This window comes from Scyliorhinus torazame, chromosome 12, assembly GCF_047496885.1.
Source record: "Scyliorhinus torazame isolate Kashiwa2021f chromosome 12, sScyTor2.1, whole genome shotgun sequence".
In the NCBI taxonomy this organism is placed as follows: domain Eukaryota; kingdom Metazoa; phylum Chordata; class Chondrichthyes; order Carcharhiniformes; family Scyliorhinidae; genus Scyliorhinus; species Scyliorhinus torazame.
This window is the reverse complement of record NC_092718.1, coordinates 29,119,486-29,146,674: the sequence shown is the minus strand read 5'-3', so window position 1 is coordinate 29,146,674 and position 27,189 is coordinate 29,119,486. Positions and strand designations below refer to the sequence as shown.

General features: G+C 43.2%; 1 protein-coding gene across 3 annotated transcripts in view; it reads left to right on the top strand.

The window, feature by feature from the left end:
• Nucleotides 1-27,189, top strand: part of igdcc4 (immunoglobulin superfamily, DCC subclass, member 4) — a 366,490-nt gene that overhangs the window by 103,879 nt on the left and 235,422 nt on the right. For all 3 annotated transcript variants that reach the window (XM_072470589.1, XM_072470588.1, XM_072470587.1), the window contains exon 5: nucleotides 25,672-25,806. In XM_072470589.1, the coding sequence (XP_072326690.1) occupies nucleotides 25,672-25,806 (135 nt within the window). The remainder of the gene's footprint in view (nucleotides 1-25,671; nucleotides 25,807-27,189) is intronic.

The following is a 27,189-nucleotide window of genomic DNA, read 5'->3' as shown; positions in this document are numbered from 1 at the left end:
CCCGGGTTCAATTCCGGCCTTGGGTGTCTGTCCGTGTGAAGTTTGCATTTTCTCTTTGTGTCTGTGTGGGTTTCCTCTGGGTTCTCCGGTTTCCTCCCACAGTCCAAAGATGTGAAGGTTAGGTGGATTGGCCATTATAAAATTGCCCTTTCGTGTCCAGAGATGTGCAGGTTAGGTGGGGTTACGTATTAAAGGAATAGGGCGGGGGTGTGGGCTAGGGTTCTCTTTCAGAGGGTCAATGCAGACTCATTGGGCCGAATGGCCTCCTTCTGCAGTAGGTATTCTGTGGTTCTGCTCTTATTCCATAGCACTAATATAACATTGTATTGTCGATCTCTTCAATCAATCTTCTTCTATTAATCTTTTATCTGAATGCTGTTAATTATTTTCCCCGTTTCCTTATTTCTGCTCGTGGGATTGGTCGTCTTCTATCCTGATTTATTTCTTAATTCATTGCTTCCTAGGTTAGATTTTAATGACTGCGTTGTCTTACTGATTTTATAACCTACAGGCAAATGCACCTTAGCTGCACCATTATATTTGTTTCATTAAAATTGGGAGAATTATCCTGCTTTATTCATTAAGTAAACTAATTCTTAGCCCTTGAAAACACCAGCAATACTATTCTGCTATTCCTATTCCTTTCATCATTACAGAGTTGGTGCTGAATTTCCCCAGTGATGGTGCCATCTGATCTGCATGCAGCATTAACCCAATGTGTAACTGAGTGACTGCCTGCTGAGCAGAGGTAACGGGATGAGGAAAGGAAAAAACAACATTTACAAGAACGTCTCTGACCAGCTCGACAAAGCTTGCCCAACCTTTTCTTGTGGAGGGCCACATTTCAAAATTGTTAACATTCAAGGGGCTGATGAACAAATTTCTGAAAGATAAAAGTTTGGTACAACATTAATGTGAATTTAAAAAGAAAAACTGAAGTATAAAATGAAACAACTTGCTGAGTAAAAAGGTAATAAATAAAGATGAGTATTAGAGTATAATTATTTTTATTTGTTCATGGGATCTTCGCATCACTGGCTGGGGCTGCATTATTGTTCATCCCTAATTGCCCTTGACCAAAGTGGCTTGCTAGGCCATTTCACACACATTGCTGTGAATCTGGAGTCTCATGTAGGCCAGACTAGGTGAGTACAGCAGATTTCCTTCCTTGGAGGACATTAATGAACCAGATGGGTTTTTCCGACAGTTGACAGTAGTTTCATGCTCACCATTGGACTTTAATTCACTTATTGATTTCAAATTTTACCATCTACTGTGATAGGATTCGAACCCAAATTTGAATCTTCCTTTAATTAGATGCAGTAAGCTATATCAGACTTGAAATTTTCAGCTGTAACTCTATGAAATGAATCCGAAAATGGCAGAGACCTGTTTGCACCGAGTCTCCATTGTTTTCAGGAATTTCCAACATGAGTTGTAAGAGGTGGAACAGCAGCCCAATTCTTAAAGGATGAATGCTAGAGCCAGGGACAGATTCCTTATCTGAGTTACTGATGGCCAATTGCAATTGGGGCCCTTATATATTTTTCGAGTTGAGGCAGATAGGCAGAAATGAGACCGACTGGCACATTTTTGGGCAGAGAAACTACTTCTGGGCATTTCATTTTCTTGCTGTGTGGTGTCAGTAGGTTCTGGTGTTGACTGACTTTCAGATTATTTGTCTAACATCTAAGCTTGAATATGCTGCAAAATCCTCCAGCTAAACATTGGGAATACCAAAACCTTTAACCTCCACCACAAATAATAACAACTTGCATTTATATAGTACCTTTACTGTAATAAAAGGTCCCAAGGCGCATCAGTGGAACATTATTAAAGCACTTAGTAACCGACGAAATAGGAACAGAAGTGGGCCATTCAGCCCTTGGAGCCTGCTCTGCCATTCAATAAGAATAAGATCATGGCTGAACTGATTGTAACCTCACTGCACATTCCCACCTACCCCTGCTAACCACCTCCAATGCAGTAACATCCTTCCTTAAATAAGGAGACCAAAGCTGCAAGCAGAATTTGAGATGTGGTCTCAGCAATGCGCTGTGTAACTGAAGCACAACATCTGTTTATGTTCAATTCCTCTCATAATAAAGGATAGCATTCCATTAGCCTTTTTAACTACTTGCTACATCTGTCTACTAACGTTTTGTGACTCATGCTCTAGAATATCTAGATCTCTCTGCATCTCAAAATTCTGCAGCTGTTGACTGTTTAAGTAATATTCTGTTTTTTTAATCTACCAAAGTAAACAACTTCACATTTTCCCACATTACAATCCATTTGCTAGATTTTTACCCACTCAATCAACCTATCTTCATCAGTCTGCAAGCTCCTTATGTCCTCCTCACAACATGAGATTGAGGTCCAGGATAGACTCCACTCGTCACATCCTGCCAATCAGTAAAAGACCCATTTATGCATACTCTGTTTTCTTCCAGCCAACTAATCTTCTATCCATGTTAATATCTTATGCCCTGCACAATGAGGTTTTATTTTCTGAAATAACCTTTGATGTAGCACATTTACAAATGCCTTCTGGAAATCCAAGGACAGTACACCGACAGGATCCCTTTTATCCACACGCATGTTACTCCTGCAAAGTACGCCAATAAATTGGTTAAACACAATTTCCCTTTCAGAAAGCCATGCTGACTTTTCCTGATTACCGTAAGCTTTTCTAAGTGCCCAGCTATAACAACCATATAGATTGATTCTAACATCTTCCCCATAACAGCCATCAAGCTAACTGGCCTATAGCTTCCTGTTATTTTCTCTCCTTTCTTGAACGAAGGGTTTGCTACTTTCTACTCCAATGGAACCTTTCCAGAATCTAGCAAATTTTAGAAATTAACACCAATGCATCTACTACTTGATTTGCCACCTCTTTTACGACCCTAGGATAAAGTCCATCAGTTTGCTCAGTACCACTGATTGTAATTTCAGCCAGTTCCTCTCTCCTTTCCACCTCCTGATTTACAGCACTTTCTAGGATGTGTTTTGTATCTTCTATAGTGAAGGCAGAAACAAAATATTTGTTAATTTCTTTATTATCTAATATTAATTCCCTGTTGTCACTCCTTGGATAACCAAAACTCACTTTACATTTTTCCATTTCTAAATACCTGAAGAAATTCCTACTATCTGTTTTTACATTTGTAGCTCGCTTTCTCTCCTACTCAACTTTTAGTCATCCTCTGCCGTTCTTCATTGCAGCACCCAATGTTCTGACCAATCATTTGACCTGCCACTCACCTTTGTGCAGCCATATTTTTTTTCTTAAGTTTGCTGTTTTCCTCAACTTCTTTAGTTAACCACAGATGATGGGTCATCCTGATAGAGTTTTTTTTACATAGTAGGAATATACTTATTCTGAAATAGTCCTGTAAATATTTGTCACTACTCCTTTACTGAGCTACTTTCTAACCTCGTATTCCAGTTCTCTTCAAGTAGCTCAACTTTGATGTCACATAGTTGCCCTTTTATATAAGTTTACAATACTAGACAGAGACCCACTCTCCTCCCTTTCAAACTGGATGATGATCGTGGTCATAGAACAGAATAGAACTTAACCACTCACCAGATATTTACCAGATACTCGCCAGACAGATAGCTTCTTCCCCTGTAGTCGAGCAGGAACCAGTTCCTACAGGGTGAAAAAGTTAGAAAAAGCAAAGGCCCATCTGCATCCCTTTCTCACCAATTCCTCTATTTAACCAAATTCCCAGTACTCTGTTGGGGTCACATTTGATATTTAGCCTCATGAAGTATTAGAATGGGTGACCAGATCTTGGTCAAATTAGTAGCCTTTAAAGAACGCCTTAAAGGATGAGAGAGGTTTATGGGGGGAAAGCTAGAATGTAGGGCCTAGTTAACTGAAAGCCGCCATAGCTGAAGCAATGAAAATCAAGATTGCACAAAAGGCTTGATAGAATTGGAGGAAGCAGAGATCTCTGAGGAGTTGAGGGGTAGAAAGGCCATACAGGGAGCCAACGATACATCCAACTGAATACTAGATGAGTTCAAGTTTCCAGAGGATGCAAGATGGGAGGTTGGCCAAGAGAGCATTGGAATAGTCGAGACTAAAAGTAGCAAAGTCATTGATAATATTTCAGGAATAGATGAACTGAGGCAAGGATGGAGCTGGGCAGTTTAGGGAGAGGGTCTTGGTGATGGAGAGGATGTGGGGTTAAATAGAACACCCAAGGTTGTCCTGTCTCAGCCTAATACAGTGTTTGGGATGGGGATAGAGGCGGTAGCTAGGAGAAATGGGGCTGGATTCTCTGTTTTTGGGACTATGTCCCCATGCCATCGTCAAAACTGGCCTTTCACGCCAAAAAACTTGTGAAAAGACCCTATATCCATAGCCCTGCAGGGGGCTAGCAGGAACCCGGCATGGCTCTAACAGCTTTAGCTGCAAAAACGGGCCCCTGCACCTCCGGGTCTGAGGCCACTTATGTGCATGGCGGCGGCCTCTAGCTGCCGCGCCGTGCTCCACGGTGGATTCAGACCGTGGAGCTGGACCACCCAAGTAGTGCCCCAGATCGGCCACACGCCCGACCTGGACTAAGCCCGCAGCCGCCACGACAGTATTCTGAACGGCAGGACCGGGACATTGGCCGGTTGGGGGTGCAGAATAGCGGGGCGTGCCTCCAGCGATGGCCGCAGGTAGGGGATTCGTGGCGTATTTTCTGAGTACGCCGCTTTCCGGCGAATTGGGGAACCGCCACTGGTCCTGATTCCGTGCGTGAAATTGGATTCTCCGCCCCGGCGTCGGACACTTTCAACGTCGGGGTTTGGAGAATCCAGCCCGAGTTGTGACCGGAATCCAGATCAACAGCTTTGGTACATTCAATATTTAATTAGAGGGCATTTTTCTCCAAAATATTGGACCTGATACCATCTCACCTCCTTGTTACTGTTTCAGGCCAATCAGTTCTTCCACAAACTAGGTGACCCATATGAATTTCCAACCACATATCTTCAATCTTCAAATCAAACGCTATCTCCAGCTATGTAACATCGCCTGCCTCAGCCCTCACATGGTGGCTGAAATCCCAATCCATGCCTTTGTTACCTCCATATCTGATTTATTCTGATGCTCTCCTGGCTTGCCTCTATGAACTTCAGATTCGGCACTCCATATCCTATCCTGTACCAAGTCTCACTCAGCCTCCATCCGGTCCTTACTGACCGTGACCTCTCTTGGCCCATGGTCCTCCAGTGCTTCAGATTTTAAATGCTCATTGTTCCGATTAAATCTCTTTACGGTTTTATCTTCAGTTCTCCAACCCTATGTCACAATTCTCCAGACCTTTAATTCTGACCTCTATAGAATTTCCCCTTCCCTTTATCCCACCACCATGTTTGACTGCTTATCCCCATTGACTGTAATTTGATGCTAAATCCTTTTCACCTTCTTCAACACTCTTCTTAAAAGAGTGTGGGCCATTCCTCTGATATCTCCTTGGTTGGTGCCCGTTTCAAATTAAGTTTTGGGACACTTTTGAATATTGCACAAACCTCATGTGACACTACCAACTCAGTATGAATTTTGCCATGACAGGATAACAGATGGCAACTCATGCATGCTCATATATTGTATACCCTTGTCAGGAAAAAAGGCAATAGCAAAAAATGAGCGGCATAATCACAAGGGATGCCAGTCAACTCTCAAATTTGGCTAGGAAATCATCCCCCAGCTCCCCTAGAAGACCGGGTGCACAAACATTCTCTGTCAGGCCCCATCTCCACAAATCGACCAGGATATTTGACATACCATGCAACCGGATTTCCAATGTCTGATGGCGAACCCTCACCATGGAGACTGCCCTATTGACTGACAGGATTCATCCATTCTCTTAAGGATATCTCATAGTTCATCAATGTGAGCGGCAACACCTGCGCCAAGGAACCAAGACCGTCATCCACAACATCATTCGCAATGGCAGCCATCATCTCAATACCAATAGCATTGCCAAAGTACAGGCCCACTCATGAGCAAAACCGCCATTGGGTCCTATCCCAGTCACCTCCGACTGCCTCATCAAACAAGTATTTTTTGGCTTAACTCTGCTATCCTTCGCCAAAACCTAGTCAGGATCTTCCAGGAACATAGCACAGGACATACACAACAGGAATAAATAATTATGGGTTTTGCATCAGGATTTTAAAAAAAGGATTAGAAGATGAGTAGCGCCAGAGCTCGCAAACACACAGCCGTTCCCTTGCTCATATCACATGACCATCCAGTTTTGATTTTTTTTTGTTTGGTAAGAAACATGTAGCTTGAAATTTTGGTTTGACAAAATTTGCCAGTCGCCACCCATGAGAACAGTCGGATGTGAAGAAAAGTCTAAAAAATATATTTACAAACACACTTAGTTTATACACATATAAATAATTAGGTTTCTGAAAAAAAATTCATTCTTTTATTGATTCTAATTGTGTCATCTCATCATACTATGAAATATTGCAATGATCCTGGCCAATGTCAAATGCTTTGTCACCTTGACTGTCCTGTGCCTGCAGTATAAATCTCCAGTCTATTACTGGAGAAACATTTGGATGTTCAGATTGATAGAGAGGTTGACTGTAAAGAGGTACTACCACAAGCATTTAATAATAACAGGGCTCTTGTGCTGAAAGACTGAACAATTAAAGTGGTGTCCTAGAAAGGGTAAAAGAAAAATCCTGTGGATTAAACCAGATCTTTCCTTCAGTACCCATTAAATATTTGCTCTACCACAATATTTATGGCTGATATTTTTCTGTTGTGAACTTTTCTTTGGTGTTCCTCCAGAAACAACATATATTAAGACCATAAGACATAGGAGCACAATTAGGCCACTCAGCCCATCGAGCCTGCTCCGCCATTCAATCATAGCTGATATATTTCTCATCCTCCATTCTCCTGCCTTCTCCCCATAACCCCTGATTCCCTTATTAATCATGAACCTATCTATCTCTGTCTTAAAGACACTCAGTGATTTGGCCGCCACAACCTTCTGTGTAGAGTTCCACAGATTCACCACCCTCTGGCTGAAGAAATTCCTCCTCATCTCCATTTTAAAGGATCGTCCCTTCAGTCTGAGGCTGTGCCCTTGGGTTCTAGTTTTTCCTACTAGCAGAAACATCCTCTCCGTGCCCATTCTATCTAGTATCCTGTAAATTTGAATAAGATCCCCCCTCATCCTTCTAAACTCCCAACGGGTACAGACCCAGAGTCCTAAACTGCTCCTCTTTTGACAAGCTCTTCATTCCAGGGATCATTCTTGTGAACCTCTGGACCCTTTCCAAGGCCAGCTTATCCATCCTTAGATACAGGGCCCAAAACTGCTCGCAATACTCCAAATGGGACCTGAGCAGAGCCTTGTGCGGTCTCAGCAGTACATCCCTGCTCTTGTATTATAGCCTTTTTACGTGAATGCTGCCATTGCATTTGCCTTCCTAACTGCCGACTGAACCTGCATGTTAACCTGAAGAGAATCTTGAACTAGGGCCCCCTTTATGCTTCTAATTTCCTAAGCCTTTTCCCATTTAGAAAATAGTCTAGGCCTCCATTTCTCATAGAATCAGAGAATTTACAGTGCAGAAAGAGGCCATTTGTTCATCGAGTCTGCACCGGCCCTTACTTAAGCCCACGCCTCCACCTTATCCCAGCAACCAAGTAACCGCACCTAACCTTTTTGGACACTTAAGGGAATTTAGCATGGCCAATCCATCTAAGCTGCCCATCTGATGGAGCACTCGGAGGAAACTCACGCAGACACGGGGAGAACGTGCAGACCCAGCACAAACAGTGACCCAAGCCGAGAATCGAACCTGGGACTCTGGAGCTGTGAAACAACTGTGCTAACCACTGGTACTATGCTGCCCAAAGTGCATTACCTTCCAAAGTGTATTACCTCACACTTTTCCACATTGTATTTCATCTGCCACATTGTTGCCCACTCTCCTAGCCTGTCCAAGTCCTGCAGCCAACCTGCTTCTTCAATGCTACCTCTGCATATCTTTGTATCATCTGCAAACTTAGCAACAGTGCCCTCAGTTCCTTCCAGATTGTTAATGTATATTGTGAAAAGTTGTGGTCCCAACACCGATCTCTGAGGCATGCCATTCGTCACCGGCTGCTATTCTGAAAAGACCCCTTTATCCCCGTTCTCTGCCTTCTGCCAGTCAGCCAATCCTCTATCTATATATTCTCACTGTTGAGAGAACCATTATTTTGCCTACTAATTCATTCTTTACCAAAATGTGGTACACTTGGGTGAATGTATGGAGGTTGCATGTTCTCCCCATGTCTGCGGGGGTTTGCTCCTGATGCTCCGGTTTCCTTCTACAGTCCAAAGATGTGCAGGTTAGGTGGATTGGCCATATTAAAAATTGCCCCTTAGTGCTGTAGCCACCGAAAATGGCTGATTCCCTATTAATTTGGCCAAAACCCGATTTAAAATGGCTAACCGAAAAGGCTGATGGGAAAAGCAGGCAACAGGACACAAACGGACAGCTGCAGACAGAATAGCGTATTCGGCTCTGGGGAAGTCGGCCCAGATCGATACTCAAGACTATTAGCAGCACATCAACCCAGACATCTGCAGTTTAATTGGGAATTTGGCCAAATTAATAGGGAATCAGCCATTTTAGGTGGCTACAGTGGGTTTGGCTCGAGGGATGACTTTCAATTTTAAAATGGAATCAGCCATTTTAGGTGGCTACAGTGCCCAAAGATGTGCAGGTTAGGTGGATTGGCCATGCTAAAAATTGCCTTTTAGTTTCCAAAGTTGTGTAGGTTAGATGGGGTTGGGTTCTCTTTCAGAAGGTCGGTACAGACTCGGCGGGCTGAATAGCCTCCTACACTGTCGGGATTTTATGGAAAACTGCAATTCAATGCGAACATTGCTTTCTTAATCTTTTTCACAGTGTTGATTTTTTAAATAACCGACAGAAATATATCTCCTGTACCATACTTAATGAGGAACATGTCAGCAGTGCCTGCAAGCATCTGGTATCTTCCATTTGGCCCTTCTTTATGTGCGCATCAATAATGTGTTGCTTGGCTGTTAAGGTGTATTGTATAATTATATACAAGTATTGTATATAATAAGTTTGCACTGAGTGCTGAATTTGGGTGCATTTGAGCGCTATAGTGAGAGTTTGGTGACAGGGGTATTAAGGGTTCATTTTTATCTAAAGTCTAGTCTTTTATTTAGTTGCTGTTTGGTTTAGAAGAAGGTGAATTTTCAAACAGCTTTAAACAAAGGTTCTACTTGTAGCTACTTGCAGCTGGAGCTTGTTAATTAGGTAATTGGATTAGGCCAGTTTTCAGAGGCTAGAGTCACGATATAAAGGTGAGCCAGCTACAGTGCAGACTTTGTTTGCACTGAGTGCTGAATTTGGGTGCATTTAAGTGCTACAGTGAGAGTTTGGTGACTGAGGGAGTTAGGTGAGGAGGGAGTAAGCTGCTCCTTTCATTTCATTTCCTACCTTTCCTCAAAGAGTGTGAAGGGAGCCGGGAGTTTACAGAGAGTGCAGCTGACTGGGAGCAGAGTCGGAGGGCGGAGTTCCAGTTGGTCCACAGGGCAGCTATATTCTGTAAGGTAAGAGGAGATGGAGGCTAGGGCAGTTGCAGGCTCCTCCTGTAGGATGTGGGTGGTGAGGGATACCACCGGTGTCCCCACTGACTATACCTGCGGGAAGTGCACCCAACTCCAGCTCCTCAGAGACCGTGTTAGGGAACTGGAGCTGGATGAACTTTGGATCATCCGGGAGGCAGAGGGGGTAATAGAGAAGAGTTACAGGGAGGTAGCCACACCAAGATACAGGACAATAGTAGCTGGGTTACAGTCAGGGGAAAGAAAACAAACGGGCAGACAGTGCAGGGATCCCTCGTGGGCGTTCCCCTTCAAAACAAGTATACCGTTTTGGATGCTGTTGGGGGGAATGGTCTCTGGCACTGAGTCTGCCTCTGTGGCTCAGAAGGGAAAGGCATAGAATAGAACAGCAAAAGTGATAGGAGACTCAATGGTTCGGGGAATAGATAGGAGATTCTGTGGTCGCGAGCAAGACTCCCGGAAGGTATGTTGCCTCCCGGGTGCCAGGGCCAGGGATGTCTCAGATCGAGTCTACAGGATTCTTAAGGGGGTGGGTGAGCAACCAGAAGTCGTGGTGCACATAGACACCAACGACATAGCTAAGAAAAGGGATGAGGATCTAAAAAATGATTTTTAGGGAGTTAGGTTGGAAGCTAAAGAGCAGGACAAGCAGAGTAGTGATCTCAGGATTGCTACCGTGTGTGCCACGTGCAAGTGAGGCAAGGAACAGAGAATGAGTGCAGTTGAATACGTGGCTACAGGGCTGGTGCGGGAGGGAAGGTTTCAGATATGTGGATCATTGGGATATCTTCTGGGGAAGGTGGGACCTGTACATGAAGGACAGATTGCACCTAAACTGGAGGGACACCAAAATCCTGGGTGGGAGGTTTGCTAGAATTCTTTGGGAGGGTGTAAACTAGTTTGGCAGGGGGATGGGAACCAGAGCTATGGATCAGAGGATCGGGTAGCTGTTGAACAAGCAGAAATAGTATGCAGCAAGTCTGTGAGGAAGGATAGACAGTTGATAGGGCAAAGTTGCACTCAGTGGAATGGGTTAAAGTGTGTCTGTTTCAATGCAAGGAGTGTCAGGAATAAGGAAGATGAACTTAGAGCATGGATAAGTACTTGGAACTTCGATGTTGTGGCCAATACGGAGACATGGATTTCACATGGGCAGGAATGGTTGTTAGATGTTCCGGGGTTTAGATGTTTTCTGAAGAATAGGGGGGGAGGTAAAGGAGGAGGTGGAGTGGCACTGTTAATTGGGAGTGCACCACAGCTCAAAAAAAGAAGATAGTTGAGGAGGGTTTGTCTACTGAGTCAGTATGGGTGGAAGTCAGAAACAAGAAAGGAGCAGTCACTTTATTGGGAATTTTCTATAGACCCCCCAATAGCAGCAGAGAGATAGAGGAACAGATTAGGCGGCAGATCTTGGAAAAATGCAGAAGTAACAGAGTTGTTGTCATGGGTGACTTCAACTTCCCTAATATTGACTGAAACCTCCTTAGTGCAAATGGCTTGGATGGAGCAGATTTTGTCAGGTGTGTACAGGAAGGATTCCTGACTCAATATGTAGATAGGCCAACTACGGTGCGGCCATATTGGACTTGGTGCTCGGCAACGAACCAGACCAGATGTCAGGGGCGAAATTCTCCCCCAACGGCGGGATGCCCGCCGACTGGCGCCAAAGCCGGCGCAAATCAGACGGGCATCGCGCCGGCAAAAAGGTGCGGAAGTCTCCGCATCTTTGGCGGCCTAGCCCCAACATTGAGGGGCTAGGCCGACGCCGGAGGGATTTCCGCCCCGCCAGCTGGCGGAAATGGCGTTTGTTGCCCCGCCAGCTGGCGCGGAAATGCGGCGCATGCGCGGGAGCATCAGCGGCCGCTGTCAGTTTCCCCGCGCATGCGCGGGAGCGTCAGCGGCCGCCGAAAGTTTCCCGCGCATGCGCAGTGGGGAGAGTCTCTTCCGCCTCCGCCATGGTGGAGGCCGTAGCGGAGGCGGAAGGGAAAGAGTGCCCCCACGGCACAGGCCCGCCCGCGGATCGGTGGGCCCCGATCGCGGGCCAGGCCACCGTGGGGCCACCCCCCGGGGTCAGATCGCCCCGCGCCCCCCCCCCCAGGACCCCGGAGCCCGCCCACGCTGCCTGGTCCCGCCGGTAAATACCAGGTTTGATTTACGTCGGCGGGACAGGCAATTCCTGGGCGGGACTTCGGCCCATCCGGGCCGGAGAATCCAGCGGGGGGTCCCGCCAACCGGCGCGGCTGGATTCCCGCCCCCGCCCAATCTCCGGGAGCGGAGACTTCGGCGGGGGCGGGGGCGGGATTCACGGCGGCCAACGGCCATTCTCCGACCCGGCGGGGGGTCGGAGAATGACGCCCCAGATGTCTCGCTGGGAGAGCATTTTGGTGACAAGGACCACAACTCCTTGACCTTTACCATAGTCATGGAGAGGGATTGGAACACACAGTATGGGAAGGTATTTAATTGGGGGAGGGGAAATTATACTGCTATTAGACAGGAGCTGAGGAGCATAAAGTGGGAACAATTGTTCTTGGGGAAATGCACAACAGTAATGTGGGGATTGTTTAAGGAGCACTTGCTGCGAATGCTGAATTGTTTTGTCCCACTGAGACGAGAAAGGAATGGTAAGGTGAAGGAGCCTTGGATGACAAGAGAAGTGGAGCTTCTAGTCAAGAGGAAGAAGGAAGCTTACGTAAGGTTGAGGAAGCAAGGATCTGACTCAGCTCTATAGGGTTACAAGGTAGCCAGGAAGGAACTCAAAAATGGACTGAGGAGAGCTAGAAGGGGGCATGAAAAAGCTCTGGCGGGAAGGATTAGGGAAAACCCCAAGGCGTTCTACACTTACGTGAGAAATAAGAGGATGATCAGAGTGAGACCAGGGCCGATCAGGGATAGTGGAGCGAACTTGTGCCTAGAGTCTGAAGAGATGGGGGAGGCCCGAAATGAATACTTTGCTTCAGTATTCACGAGAGAGAGGGACCTTGTTGCTCATGAGAACAGTGTGAACCAGGTTAATAGACTCGAACAGGTTGTTATTAAGAAGGAGGATGTGCTGGAAATTTTGAAAAGCATCAGGATAGATAAGTCCCCTGGGCCTGACGGGATATATCCAAGGTTACTACGGGAAGCGAGGGAGGATATTGATGCGCCGTTGGGGATGATCTTTGCGTCCTCACTCTCCACTGGAGTAGTACCGGATGATTGGAGGGAGGCGAATGTTGTTCCCCTATTCAAGAAAGGGAATATGGAAATCCCTGGGAATTACAGACCCATCAGTCTTATGTCTGTGGTGAACAAAATATTGGAAAGGATTCTGAGAGATAGGATTTATGTTTATTTAGAAAAACATAGTTTGATTAAAGATAGTCAGCATGGCTTTGTGAGGGGCAGGTCATGCCTCACAAGCTTCATTGAATTCTTTGAGGATGTGACGAGACACATTGATGAAGGTCGGGAAGTGGATGTGGTGTATATGGATTTCAGTAAGGCATTTGATAAGGTTCCCCATGGTAGGCTCATTCAGAAAGTTAGGGGGCATGGGATACAGGGAAATTTGGCTGTCTGGATACAGAATTGGCTGGCCGAAAGAAGACAGTGAGTGGTAGTGGATGGAAAGTATTCCACCTGGAGGTTGGTGACCGGTAGTGTCCCACAGGGATCTGTTCTGGGACGTCTGCTCTTTGTGGTTTTTATAAATGACTTGGATGAGGAAGTGGAAGGGTGGGTTAGTAAGTTTGCCGATGACATGAAGGTTGGTGGAGTTGTAGATAGTGTTGAGGGTTGTTGCAGGTTACAACAGGACATTGACAGGATGCAGAGCTGGGCTGAGAAGTGGCAGATGGAGTTCAACCTTGATAAATGTGAAGTGATTCATTTTGCAAGGTCGAATTTGAATGCTGAATACAGGGTTAAAGGCAGGGTTCTTGGAAGTGTGGAGGAACAGAGGGATCTTGAGGTCCACGTACATAGATCCCTCAAAGCTGCCACCCAGATTGATAGGTTTGTTAAGAAGGCGTATGGTGTGTTGGCTTTCATTAACAGGGGGATTGAGTTTAAGAGCCGCGAGGTTTTGCTGCAGCTTTATAAAACTAGTTCCAGACCTGGAATATTGTGTCCAGTTCTGGTCGCCTCATTATAGGAAGGATGTGGATGCTTTGGAGAGGGTACAGAGGAGATTTACCAGGATGCTGCCTGGACTGGAGGGCATGTCTTATGAAGAAAGTTTGAGGAAGCTAGGGCTTTTCTCACTAGAGCGAAGAAGGCAGAGAGGTGACTTGATAGAGTTGTACAAGGTGATGAGAGGCATGGATAGAGTGGATAGCCAGAGACTTTTCCCCAGGGTGGAAATGGCTGTCATGAGGGGGACATAATTTTAAGGTGATTAGAGGAAGGTATAGGGGAGATGTCAGAGGTAGGTTCTTTACACAGAGAGGGTGGGTGTGTGGAATACACTGCCAGCAGAGGTGGTGGAGTCAGAGTCATTTGGGACATTTGAGTGACTCTTAGACAGGCACATGGACAGCAGTAAATTGAAGGGGTGTAGGTTAGGTTGATCTTAGATTTGGATAGATGGTCGGTACAACATCGTGGGCTGAAGGGCCTGTACTTTGCTGTACTGTTCTATGTTCTGTAATTGTGAATGTGTACCTTCTAGAAGAAGAAAATGGATAATGACTAAACACGGATCCCTAAGCTCAAAGGGTATGAGTACATAATCTAGACAGCTACTGTAGTGCAGTATTAAGGGAGTAGTGCATTATTGGAACTGTAATCCATTTTATTAGTCATCAGACTGACCTCCCATCTACTTGTATAAATGGGTGCACAACATCCAATGACACTATACAAAGAAAAATGGGTAGTTTTACAGAGCCACTAAAAATAAAATAGATTAACGAATCCATTTATCTCATTAATTGTTTGTGGGATCTTCTTGTGTGCAGTTGGTTACCTTGTTTGCTGAAGTAACAGCAGCAACCATATTCTAAAGGTAAAAGACTTTGGGATCTACCTTAAATTCTTCTTATTAGAGCTTGTTGAATCCATTTGGGGCTGTTACAAATTCTCATAACTGAGTGTCAAGTCCCCAGTCAGGTATCAAAGCAAATAGATTAACTTTTGAAATTGAATGATTCTCTTGTTAACTGTCAGAAAATCAGAGCAAAGCCCTTTAGGTCAGTGAAATGTTAGCTTTGCCTGATGGGCATGAAAATTTATGCATTGGTTTGTAACATTATTAACTATCTATAAATATGTCTTGTCAATACTGTAACCGTCAATGTCAGGTTAAATCTCAGATTGGTCAAAAGGGATTTGCCATCCTTTGATAAATTATTGGTTAAGGTTTCAAGGCTTCAGTAGGATGTGATGACAGTAACAACAGCTTGCGTTTATGTGGGACCTTTGACATGGAAAAAAATATCCAGGCAATGTTTAAGGGCATATTAGATGGCATTTGATACCAGTTCAGAAGTTCATAAGAAAAGAGCAGAATTGAGCCATTATGGCCTATCGAGTCTCCTCCGCCAGGGGATGGGAGGTGGGGGATGGGGGTCGGTGGGGGAGGGGGTACCCCTAGGGTACGAACCTCGGGGGGGGGGGGGGCATGGTAAGACCCTCAGGGCATCAGGAGTTCTGGGCTATTGGTACAGAAGACTAAAATTGAATTTAGCTTCTTGTAACTGGTCTAAGCTGTTGAAATTGATGTGTGATATTGGAGGTTTTGAGGCCCACCCAAACTACTTTCTGTTTCAGCTAATTCAATTTGAAATTAATGTTAAAGTTCTTTTATTTAAATCCCCCCCAAAAACTGGTTCAGGAAAGCCCTCCACTTGTACCTTGCACTCTCTACAGTTTGGAGAGCACCGTTACTGCCCAATATCTAGTGAAATGATGACATGACCCATAATAGATCCCTTGTGTGCATTGATTGCTCTGATCACATGTGCCATCGTGTGCTATTTTTCTGCCTTTTCCAAAGGCAGATTTAAAAATATTCCAGTTAAATTTGGCAAATTTCAAATGAACAAGCAGGTTCATATAAGAATGAACAGAATACAATTTTGCTTGAGCTGCAGCTGTTTTCTATCCCCATCCCCCTTTAAAATACAATGTAATTTTGTGCCTATTCTGGGCTAAACTCCCAAGCTAATATTCCCTGAACCAAGACCTTTTCTTTAGTAGTTTACGCACTCATACTTTTTTTTGCTTGCTTGCCTAACTAGGGAACAAAATTTAGTAATCCTTCGTTCACTCTGTTAAACACTGTCCTCCCTAGAGCTTCTAACAAACACAAAGGCCGTGTACCACTGCAAACAGAATTTAGTTCCATAACAATATTATAACAAATTATACCAAAATAGAGTACAAATCTCAAATGTTAGAATAAAATTATAAAAGCAAACGTTTTCAGAAACTATATCCATTACTTCTAAAGCAGTGTGATAATAATTCCCTTAAACTTATGCCGTGATGGATATCATACTAGTCCACCCTGTCAAATGCCTCATGCCATTTTCAGATCTATTAGTATCTCTCCACATTGTTTATGATGAAATTTTGCATGTGGTCTCACAGCAACATATGAATAATTGAAATATGTACGAGTACATTGATTGCTCTGATCACATTGTATGTGTTTTTAAGCGGAATCCTGGTCTGTAACTCGTGGCCCTAATTTTCCTGAACCAAATTTAGATTGATCAATAGACTAAACCTGTTTTATTTTATGGACTCTATTGGGAATTCACCCAAAATGCCTCCTTGTCTACTGTAGATCTAATTACATGTTTCTGGCAAGCAAAATTAAATTATGTAGGAAGGATATTATCCATTAATGACAGTTACATGCAACAATAAAAGACAGATTTGTTGAAGAAATCTATTTCTAAATGTTCATAACTTCTTTAAATGAGTACTTTATATTTATTTTCCATACAAACTAATTGATCTTCTACAGTGTTACCCATTGTGAGTCAGAGTCTGTCATTTGTGCCTGTTATGTTTTATTGACAGTCTTGACTCTTGTATGCTGTTCTTGTGCCAGCACTCTTCTTTGATGTTGTCCTTTTGTGCTGTTTGAGTACAGTCATGGGGTAAGGTACACATCGCAAATGGGCAACTTTACGGCATGTTGACTTACGAAGAGTACGTTGAATATGCACATTAATATTCAAATTAACCCCAACACACTGTCCTCACGAGTCCCACCACTCTCCTATGACAAGTCACTTCTTCATATAAATTGTGACTTGTGCCCCAGAAATCCAAATTATCATTAATGTCCGTGAGAAAAGGGAACTTGCCACTCCTACCTAGTCTAGCCTATGTATGACAACAGTCCCTCGCTCCATAATTGACTCTTACTGGTATCTGTAAATTATCAGACACTTCGACCAGTTTATGACTAAAACATTTTACCCAGGTGCCCTTATGGCCTGCACGATAGCACAGTGGTTAGCACTGTTGCTTCACATCACTAGGGTCCCAGGTTCGATTCCCGGCTTGGGTCACTACCTGTGCAGAGTCTTCACGTTCTCCCTTTGTCTGCGTGGGTTTCCTCTGGGTGCTCTGGTTTCCTTCCACAAGTCCCGAACGACGTGCTGTTAGGTAATTTGGACATTCTGAATTCTCCCTCCATGTACTCGAACAGGCATCGGAACTCGGGGCTCTTCACAGTAACTTCATTGCAGTGTTAATGTAAGCCTACTTGTGACAGTAAAGATTATTATTATTTGCGATATGAACAAAGGACAAACACAACTTCACGGTTTAACCCAATTTTATTCACAATTCTCTCACTCACAAAATATGATTCAGACTCACAGCTGAGTTCTAGGTATTACCCGCACTTAGTGAACGAAGCTGGCCAGCTAAGATCACTCGATGTGGATATTTTCTTTGCGTTCAGAACCCAAGGTCCCTTCTCTTGCATGGGTTATGCCTGGGGGACTCCCAGCTTATCGCTGAAGATCTGTTCCAATGGTCCTTTTATACTGGTTCTGCTCGCATGAGTTGTAGGTATACGCCCACACCAGGTCTAAGTTCTAGTGTCCCATCCAGACTTAACCTCATTAATAGGAATAGATAGTATACTCCTGTTCAGCTAGGGTGATTCAATCAAGATCCATTGTCCCCTGAAACACTCTTGTCGGACCAGCTATTCGCCCATTATGGAGTCTAATGGCTTCTTTGTTTGTCCTGCTACAAAGTTGATCACCTGTGTCTGGAAGTTAGTTACATATTCATAGCATGGTCTTGTTCTTTTATGTAAACGTGAATGGAGAATCACAGAGTTCATTTTGCAATAATGAGTTTGCGTGTTGACTTGAGAGCTCTGGCAGACGACTAGTATCGATTCCAGTCAGGGCCTCATTTGGCAATTTCTGTTCCTGGCCTATGTGTTTTGTCAGCCTGTTCCCAGTACCACAGTGCCTTGGTGCAACGAGAGATGGGTAGTAAATGGCTTGCCAATTTTGCCCAGAGCCTAATAAATAAAATCTTCCAAATGGATGATTAAGTTGCCACTTCAAATAATATTGGCTTTTATCTGGAAGTGCTTCAAGTAATAGCACTAATTTAGTTACACAGCCATAGAAATGTATCGTGCTGATAGCAAAATTCTTCATGCTTGAAAAACAATACATTCTATCTACATTTCGCATTAACTGGCTGCTACCCAGTTGTGAAGTATTTCTATTAAAAATGTGAAGTTTGTTTTTGTGCATTTAATATTTTGTTTTTAAAGTTTTAACTGTTTTTAATATTAATATTGGCACTGATATTGTGGCTAATTTTAGTTGTATTTATAACTAAGTTGGCAGCAGGAAATCTTGCTTGCACTTAGGCTTCAATTGTAGTTCCAGTTTAAATAGCAATGTCACATCTACCTCTGTTTATCGTGTAACCAGATCAGAACCTGGGTTTGGATTCATCTCACTTTACAACCTTTGCAGCTACAAAATGTGAGTTAGGTGGGAAGGGGAAATAGATAATTAGGAAGAACTAAATAGATATTAAGTTAGGCAACGGTAGGAAAAGAAGAACCAGTAGCAAGGCACGATGGAGAGAATGAGGAAGAGGTTGCAAAGCAAGATTCTCTACCCTTATCTCCGGCTGCATAGTAAATTAATGAATATTGTCACAATACAACACAAAAGGCTTCAAATATAAACCTTGTGGGGAGGGGGGTGGGGAAAGACATATTTCTCCTGTTAACAGATTTCTTGTTTGTATTGGAAGAAGGCCATTTTTTTATTGGATGCTTTCCATTATTAGAATAATTGGCTGTTGATATTGAGTGATAATATAGTGCTAAATTTATATTTTAATTATTGGCAGTTTGGCATAAATATACTCTTACTGGGCTATAGTGTTGTTGGCTGCTGAGTATTAACAGCATGTATAAATATGTATTATTCATAATCTTTAGAAATAGGAAACCCGATTATAGTAATAGAATAAATTCTTTGTTCCATATCTTTCACAGAGAGTAAACGCATTAGCTTCTAAAGAAACCAAGGACTGAACATTTTATATGAAAATATGATGTTGCATATGAACAGTTGTGCTATTGTGCCTCTTCATTATTTTCCAGCTCGGCACAAAGGAACCAGCCATCAATGAATTAGATAGGCTGGAGTACTGATCTTTTTGTGAAGTAATTAACCCTTTTTCATGCGCCTAAGTTATTAGAATTGGTTAGGTCAAACAGATGAACCTCGAGGAACATAATTCCAAAATATCGTTTACAGAGCAAGTGTTCAAAAGAAAAGCTACACATGACTGATTTGGCATTGCCAAGAGGGCCACATGGGGCAAAAACAGAGGCTTGTTAACATGCAAGGGACTAATGCATAACTTGGAATTTTATACTTGGCACACTTTACGCTACCCATTATGAGATTAAATACTTCCCATCTAAGCATACTGTGACCATTCAAATTTCCGTTGGTTTAATAAAATAATAAAAGTTGGTTTAATGCAATGGTTACTTGTGTTTCTTCAATACCTCAAGACTAAAAGACATGGATATAAATATCCATTGTGCACAATTTGTTTAACTATTGATTACCAGATCTAACTGGACCGCATCAAACACCAAAAGACCCTGTTCTCCTCTACTAAAACTACTCAGTGTACCAGGAGTATCCTGGAATGCCAAGTTAACCTCTGGCTTCTTTTGTCATCTCTTCAAACCCACCGCTCGTTGCTGCTCCAAGCCTTTTTCCAGCGGTGTGAGAAGTTAATTGCATTCGTTGTCATGAAGATGAAGACTAACCATTCAGCTATCTCTGTAGCATTTACTTATTTTCTTTGCCAGCCAAGCCAAACATCTCCCTAGATTCCCCTACCTAGCCTTAAACTTGCATATTTCTCTTCATTTTTCACTCCCATGTCCTCGCGCCCTCTCTGAGCTCACCTTGTCCAAAAGATCCTCCTCCTGCACTCTTGACCTTAGTTCCACTAAACTGACCATCCAACTTCTGTTACTGGCTTCCATGCTAACCGATGTTGTAAAAAGATTCCCCCTCCCTCTCCTAAGGCACTGCACCCCTGCTTTCAAACATACCGCTACCACCCCCTTCTCAAAGAATTTCACCCGTAATACATGTGTCTGCACAAAATGCCACAATTGTAATGGACAAACTGGATGGACCAGCAAGATCTTTTCCCATCTGTAATTTTTCAGTAAATTCATATTAATGTTGAGCTGTATTTATACTGAATATTTTGTTATATATTCCAGTGATCTTACATAAATTACATTTACCAAGTTGAAGTGTATTTATTTTGTAAACTGAAATTGTCACATTCCAGTGTCTTTACAGCGACTATGTAGACCAAGTGGGAGTGGAGTTAAACTCCGAGTTGACCATGTTAGGCTAGGATCCTTCCTGTTGATTCCCTTAGTTCCTATTTCTTTTATTTTGTCTTTATCGTTTTTGGTTCATGGACTGTTAATGGAGACATACCTTTAAGTCGAGCAAAAGAAGTAAGAAACGCGAGTGTCGAAATAGTGCACTGCACTATTAAGTTTTGTATTTTGGGCAGAAGAACCCAGACTTTATGGCACCCAAGAGATTGGAGGGGTTCATTTTGATTGGCTGGATTGGCCAGGCACAGTATTCTGCCCTGCAACCAACAGCAATTGGTTCCTTTCAGGTGGGGTTTTAGAGAGAGAACCCAGGAGAAGCTATTGGACTCAAGGCAGAAGAAGCTCTCTCCCTCTCTGCTCTATAACCTACTGAAGGCAGATTCTTCTAGACACTGAAAGAAAAGATTGATCTCTCGCTCTGATATTCTGGCTGCCTGCTATTTCTGAGAGTCTACAGTGAAAACCATGACAAGCTGAAAGTAAAGATTACATCCATCTTAAAGTCTAGACTGAAGAAGAAAATAACTGGAAGATGTCCATCTGAAACAAAGACTCTTATCCTTTTACTTTCATCATTATTCTATACCCCTCTTTCCCCTCTGTTGTTTGTCTGTGTAGAGGGTGGGGTGAGTCAAAGTTAAAGATTAGATAGTAGTTAACCAGTTGTGTTTGCTGCCTATTTACTTATAATTATTGTAAATAAAAATTACATTTAAATTTACAAATCTGGTGATGGTAGTTATTGGGCAGTCGAAGGTCTCGGGTATTTTAAAATAAAAATTAATTTCAACCGTGTTGCGACTCTGCATCAAGTGGGATGGAATTGACCATGCATTGGCCCAGGGTGTTGTAGCAATCATACTTACTACCTTGTTTTGTTGTAGTTATAGTGAATCAATGTGGTTACATTGAAAGACTTTGTTCACATTCTTAACCATTTGTACTGAAACCATGTGGTCAGCTATTTATACTGGAAGCAGTGATAACAGCAATTAATGACCTTTAAGAAATTAAACTAGTGAATAAAGTTGTTTGCCCTTTGTCATATAGTACAAAATGTACAATTAAGGCTTTTGGAGGGCAATTAGCATTTGTCTATTGTCATGGAATGCTTTCAATAAAAAGGCAAGATATTTCTCAGGAGCTGTTTTAACGGGTCTCAGAAAAATATTAATTACATGTGAATGAGAAGAGATGCAAGTTCTCTCTTCGGAGCTGAGAATGATCGTTTCCATTCATACTTTGTGATAACTTGGAAGAATGTACAGTGTGTACAATGCTGATGGGTTGGGCATAAATGTGCACTTCCAAAATTGCAGATGCTTCAAAGAAAGTAGTCTTTTAGGAACCTTGTTGGGAAGAATAATTGCACTGCATGAAAGTGCCCATTAAGTCCTTTCCAGAACAAAAAAAAGGAATGTTTCTGTCTCTGTTCCTAGGAGAGAGGAGGCAGCTTGTGGAATGCATTCTGCATTCTACTTTGCTGTAGTGTTGAGTTCCAGTTAATGGCAGGAGCAAACTATAAGAGCTAATGAGTTTTTTGATAAAGTAAAAGTTTATTTCTTCAGAAAGCCATATTTTTACAAAGCGATGATAGTAGTCGAATGCATTTAGCAACAGAAAATGGCAATATCCCAGTTTGACAGACGTTGAAAAATGCCCTCGGACGAATGAGATATGACGCTCGACTCATCGATCGACAGTTCTAACGCACCACAGCAAAAAACCGTACCCACCTCCTCAGAAGACAAGCACGGGACACAACCGACAGATACCTTTCGTCGTCCAGTACTTCCCCGGAGTGGAGAAACTATGACATCTTCTTCGCAGCCTTCAACACGTCATCGATGAAGATGAACATCTTGCCAAGGTCATCCCCACACCCCCACTACTTGCCTTCAAACAACCGCGCAACCTCAAACAAACCATTGTTTGCAGCAAACTACCCAGCTTTCAGAACAGTGACCACAACACCACACAACCCTGCCATGGCAATCTCTGCAAGACGTGCCAGATCATCGACATGGGTACCACCATTACACGTGAGAACACCACCCCCACCAGGTACACGGTACATACTCGTGCGACGCGGCTAACTTTGTCTACCTCATATGCTGCAGGAAAAGATGTTTGCATCAGTATTCACCAAAGAAAAGGAATTGGTGGCTGTTGAGTCGGGAGAAGGATGTGTAATGTGTAGATAGCCTGGATCACATTGAGATCCAAAAAGACGAGTTGTTGGGCATCTTGAAAAATATTAAGGTGGATAAGTCCCCAGGGCCTGATGGGATCTACCCCAGAGTAATGAAGGAGGCTATAGAGGAAATTGCTGAGGCATTGACAGAAATCTTTGAATCCTCACTGTCTTCAGGTGATGTCCCGGAGGACTGGAGAATAGCCAATGTTGTTCCTTTGTTTAAGAAGTGTCGCAAGGATAATCCAGGGAACCAAAGACCGGTGAGCCTTACGTCAGTGGTAGGGAAATTACTGGAGAGAATTCTTCGAGACAGGATCTACTCCCATTTGGAAGCAAGGGGTCGTATTATCGAGAGGCAGCACGGTTTTGCTGAAGGGGAGGTCGTGTCTCACTAATTTGATAGAGTTTTCGAGGAGGTCACAAAGATGATTGATGCAGGTAGGGCAGTGGATGTTGTCTATATGGACTTCAGTAATGCCTTTGACAAGGTCCCTCATGGCAGACTGGTACAATAGGTGAAGTCACACAGGATCAGAGGTGAGCTGGCAAGATGGATACAGAACTGGCTAGGTCCTAGAAGGCAGAGTAGCAGCAATGGAAGGGTGCTTTTCTGATTGGAGGGCTGTGACTAGTGGTGTTCCGCAGGGATCAGTGCTGGGACCTTGGCTGTTCGTAGTATATATAAATGATTTGGAGGAAAATGTAACTGGTCTGATTAGTAAATTTGTGGACGACACCAAGGTTGGTGGAATTGCGGATAGCGATGAGGACTGTCAGAGGATACAGCAGGATTTAGACCGTTTGGAGACTTGGGCGGCGAGATGGCAGATGGAGTTTAATCCGGACAAATGTGAGGTAATGCGTTTTGGAAGGTCTAATACAGGTAGGGAATATACAGTGAATGGTAGAACCCTCAAGAGTATTGACAGTCAGAGAGATCTTGGTGTACAGGTCCACAGGTCACTGAAAGGGGCAACACAGGCGGAGAAGGTAGTCAAGAAGGCATACGGATTGCTTGCCTTCATTGGCCGGGGCATTGAGTTTAAAAATTGGCAAATCATGTTGCAGCTGTATAGAATCTTAGTTAGGCCACACTTCGAGTATACTGTTTAATTCTGGTCGTCACACGACCAGAACGATGTGGAGGCTTTAGAGCGGGTGCAGAAGAGATTTACCAGAATGTTGCCTGGTATGGAGAGCATTAGCTATGAGGAGAGGTTGAATAAACTTGGTTTGTTCTCACTGGAACAAAGGAGGTTGAGAGGTGACCTGATAGAGGTCTACAGAGTTATGAGGGGCATAGACAGAGTGGATAGTCAGAGACATTTTCCCAGGGTAGAGGGGTCAATTACTAGGGGGCATAGGTTTACGGTGCGAAGCGCAAGGTTTAAAGGAGATATACGAGGCAAGTTTTTTTACACAGAGGGTAGTGGGTGCCTGGAACTTGCTGCTGGAGGAGGTGGTGGAAGCAGGGACGATCGTGACGTTTAAGGGGCATCTTGACAAATACATGAATAGGATGGGAATAGAGGGATCCGGACACCGGAAGTGTTGAAGATTTTAGTTTAAACGGGCAGCATGGTCGGCGCAGGCTTGGAGGGCCGAAGGGCCTGTTCCTGTGCTGTACTTTTCTTTGTTCTTTGATGTTCCGAAGCGTGGTACATTGGCCAGATCATCGACATGGATACCACCATTACACGTGAGAACACCACCCACCAGGTACGCGGTACATACTCGTGCGACTCGGTCAACGTTGTCTACCTCATACGCTGCAGGAAACGATGTCCCGAAGTGTGGTACATTGGCGAGACCATGCAGATGCTGCGACAACGGATGAACGGACATCACGCGACAATCGCCAGGTAGGAATGTTCCCTTCCAGTCGGGGAACACTTCAGCAGTCAAGGGCATTCAGCCTCTGATCTCCGGGTAAGCGTCCTCCAAGGCGGCCTTCAGGACGCGCGACAACGCAAAATTGCCGAGCAGAAACGTGTAGCCAAGTTCCGCACACATGAGTACGGCCTCAACCGGGACCTTAGATTCATGTCGCATTACATTCATCCCCCACCATCTGGCCTGGGCTTGCAAAATCTTACCAACTGTCCTGGCTTGAGCCAATTCACACCTCTATAACCTGGGGTTACCCCTATCTCTGGATCTGTAAAGACTTAATTACCTGCAAATGCTCACATTCAAAGCTTGTCTTGCGTCTTTGACTTTGTCTACATATATGTTTCTGGAACATACCTCTTCATTCACCTGAGGAAGGAGCAGTGCTCCAAAAGCTAGTGATTTGAAACAGACCTGTTGGACTTTAACCTGGTGTTGTAAGACTTTTTACTGACAGCCAATAGGAATTGCTGCTTAATTTCCTGGTTGATTTTCGGATGGGTTCAGTGATACCTGCAAAGTAGGCAATTGATGCTTGCAGGGATATAAAATATATATTTTTAACATAATGCACGTAGTTTTTATAGTGTTAGAGTAGGAGCAGATTAGCTGGTTTAGCACACTGGGCTAAATCGCTGGCTTTGAAAGCAGATCAAGGCAGGCCAGCCAGCAGCACGGTTCAATTCCCGTACCAGCCTCCCCGAACAGGCGCTGGAATGTGGCGACTAGGGGCTTTTCACAGTAACTTCATTCGAAGCCTACTTGTGACAATACGCGATTTTCACTTCAGGTGTTTGCAAGTAGTGCGAGGGAGAACAGAAGTGATACCTAATCACGCGGGGATTAAGTATCTATGAATGATGCTTGCAAGAATGCTGAACAAGTTTTAACGTTTCTGATGCAAATGATGCCTGAAATGATGAACAGTATGAGAGTTGTGATAGAAGTGCTGTTCCTGCATTTTTACTTATATTTGGAAGAGATAGGATCGCTGCATGTATATCAATTAATTAAGTCCTAAAGGACAATTTGTAGTTGTTTTGTGTGTGTTTTTTCATGTGTCCAACTATCTTTTTTCTTAGGATTTAAATCAGTACCTGGAGATCTAGTCATCATTGCCCACCCAAAGAATGTGACTGTTATATCTGGGCAAACTGCTATAATGGAGTGCTTGGCATATGCTGATCCAACACCATTTGTTTCTTGGATTCGACAGGGTGAGTTAAAATTAAAAATTCAACCGAAATATTAAAAATTCAACAGAAATAAAGTGAAGTGAGTGGAAGCCTTGTTAAATGAAAACTATAATAATAATCACTTATTGTCACAAGTAGGCTTTAATGAAGTTACTGTGAAAAGCCCTTAGTCGCCACTATATAATATCCGAGCTGTACACCTTGGTTGCAACAAAGAGATGGACAGACACCATATCAATCTCAACATTTCTGGTTTCCACAACCTATCGTTTTCCTTTAGGCACCATTCCCATTACCGTTAAAAGATTTTTTTCTTCCCTTCTTCCTACCCCACTCCCATCAGTCTTGCAAGAATGAAAACTGATGTGCTGACTGATTTGTGGTTATGGTCTGTTTCATTTAGATCATTTTACTTTAAAAATTGTTGTGAATGGAAATTACTAGCTGAATTTCAACAAACCTTATTTACTGTTTATGAATATAAAACTATAAATGCACCAACAGTCTGCCTCAGAAATAAAGTGAAAAATATACTGTACCATCAGCTTGACCCTGCTAGTAATCTGAATCAAAAGGTCATATATTCAAGCCTCATTATAACATTCTAGAATATTATCTAGATTGACACATCAAATATAGCACTGAAGGAGTGCTGCATTGTTAAAGGCACTACCTCTGGATAAGAGATTAAACAGAAGTCATGTTTGCCTATTAAGGCAGTCAAAGAAGAACAGGGCTTTTTTTTCTTGGTGCCTTGGTCAACATTTATTCCTCAAATAGCAAAGCAAAATAGATTGTTTTGTCCTTCCATTGCTATTTATTGCATGTTTCCAGGTGCAAATCTCTGCTGTGTTTCCTACTTAATAAAAGTGGCTATGTTTCCGAAATAATTCATTGGCCGAGTTGCTTTGGGACACTTGGAAGATGTGAAGGATGGTTTATAAATGTAAAATTGTATTCTTTACTAAGATATGGATAGCTCTTTAAATCTAGCATGTCAAAACTGTACAACATATGGTCAGACTGCACATAGAGTATTCAGATGTGGCCCGAACCATAGAGACAGTATAAAGAGAAACAATGAGGCTGATCCCTGGTGATAGATGATTGAGCCGCAAAACACTACTTAATGATGTTAAACATCTGACACTCGGTTAGTGAAATACAAAGCCAAAATAAAGTCTGTATTCATCTTCAGATTGAAACTTTACAAATGTACAGGTTCTAAATCCATTTACCGTCCCTCACCACCACTGACAATAAGTGTCTCTTTATAGGTGCGCAATCAATCATTCGTTTGCTATCTTCTGACATCATATACTTTAAAATATATATATTTTTATTCAAACAAGATTTTCATTATGACAGAAGAAACAACTACAATACAACAAATCCCAATCCCGT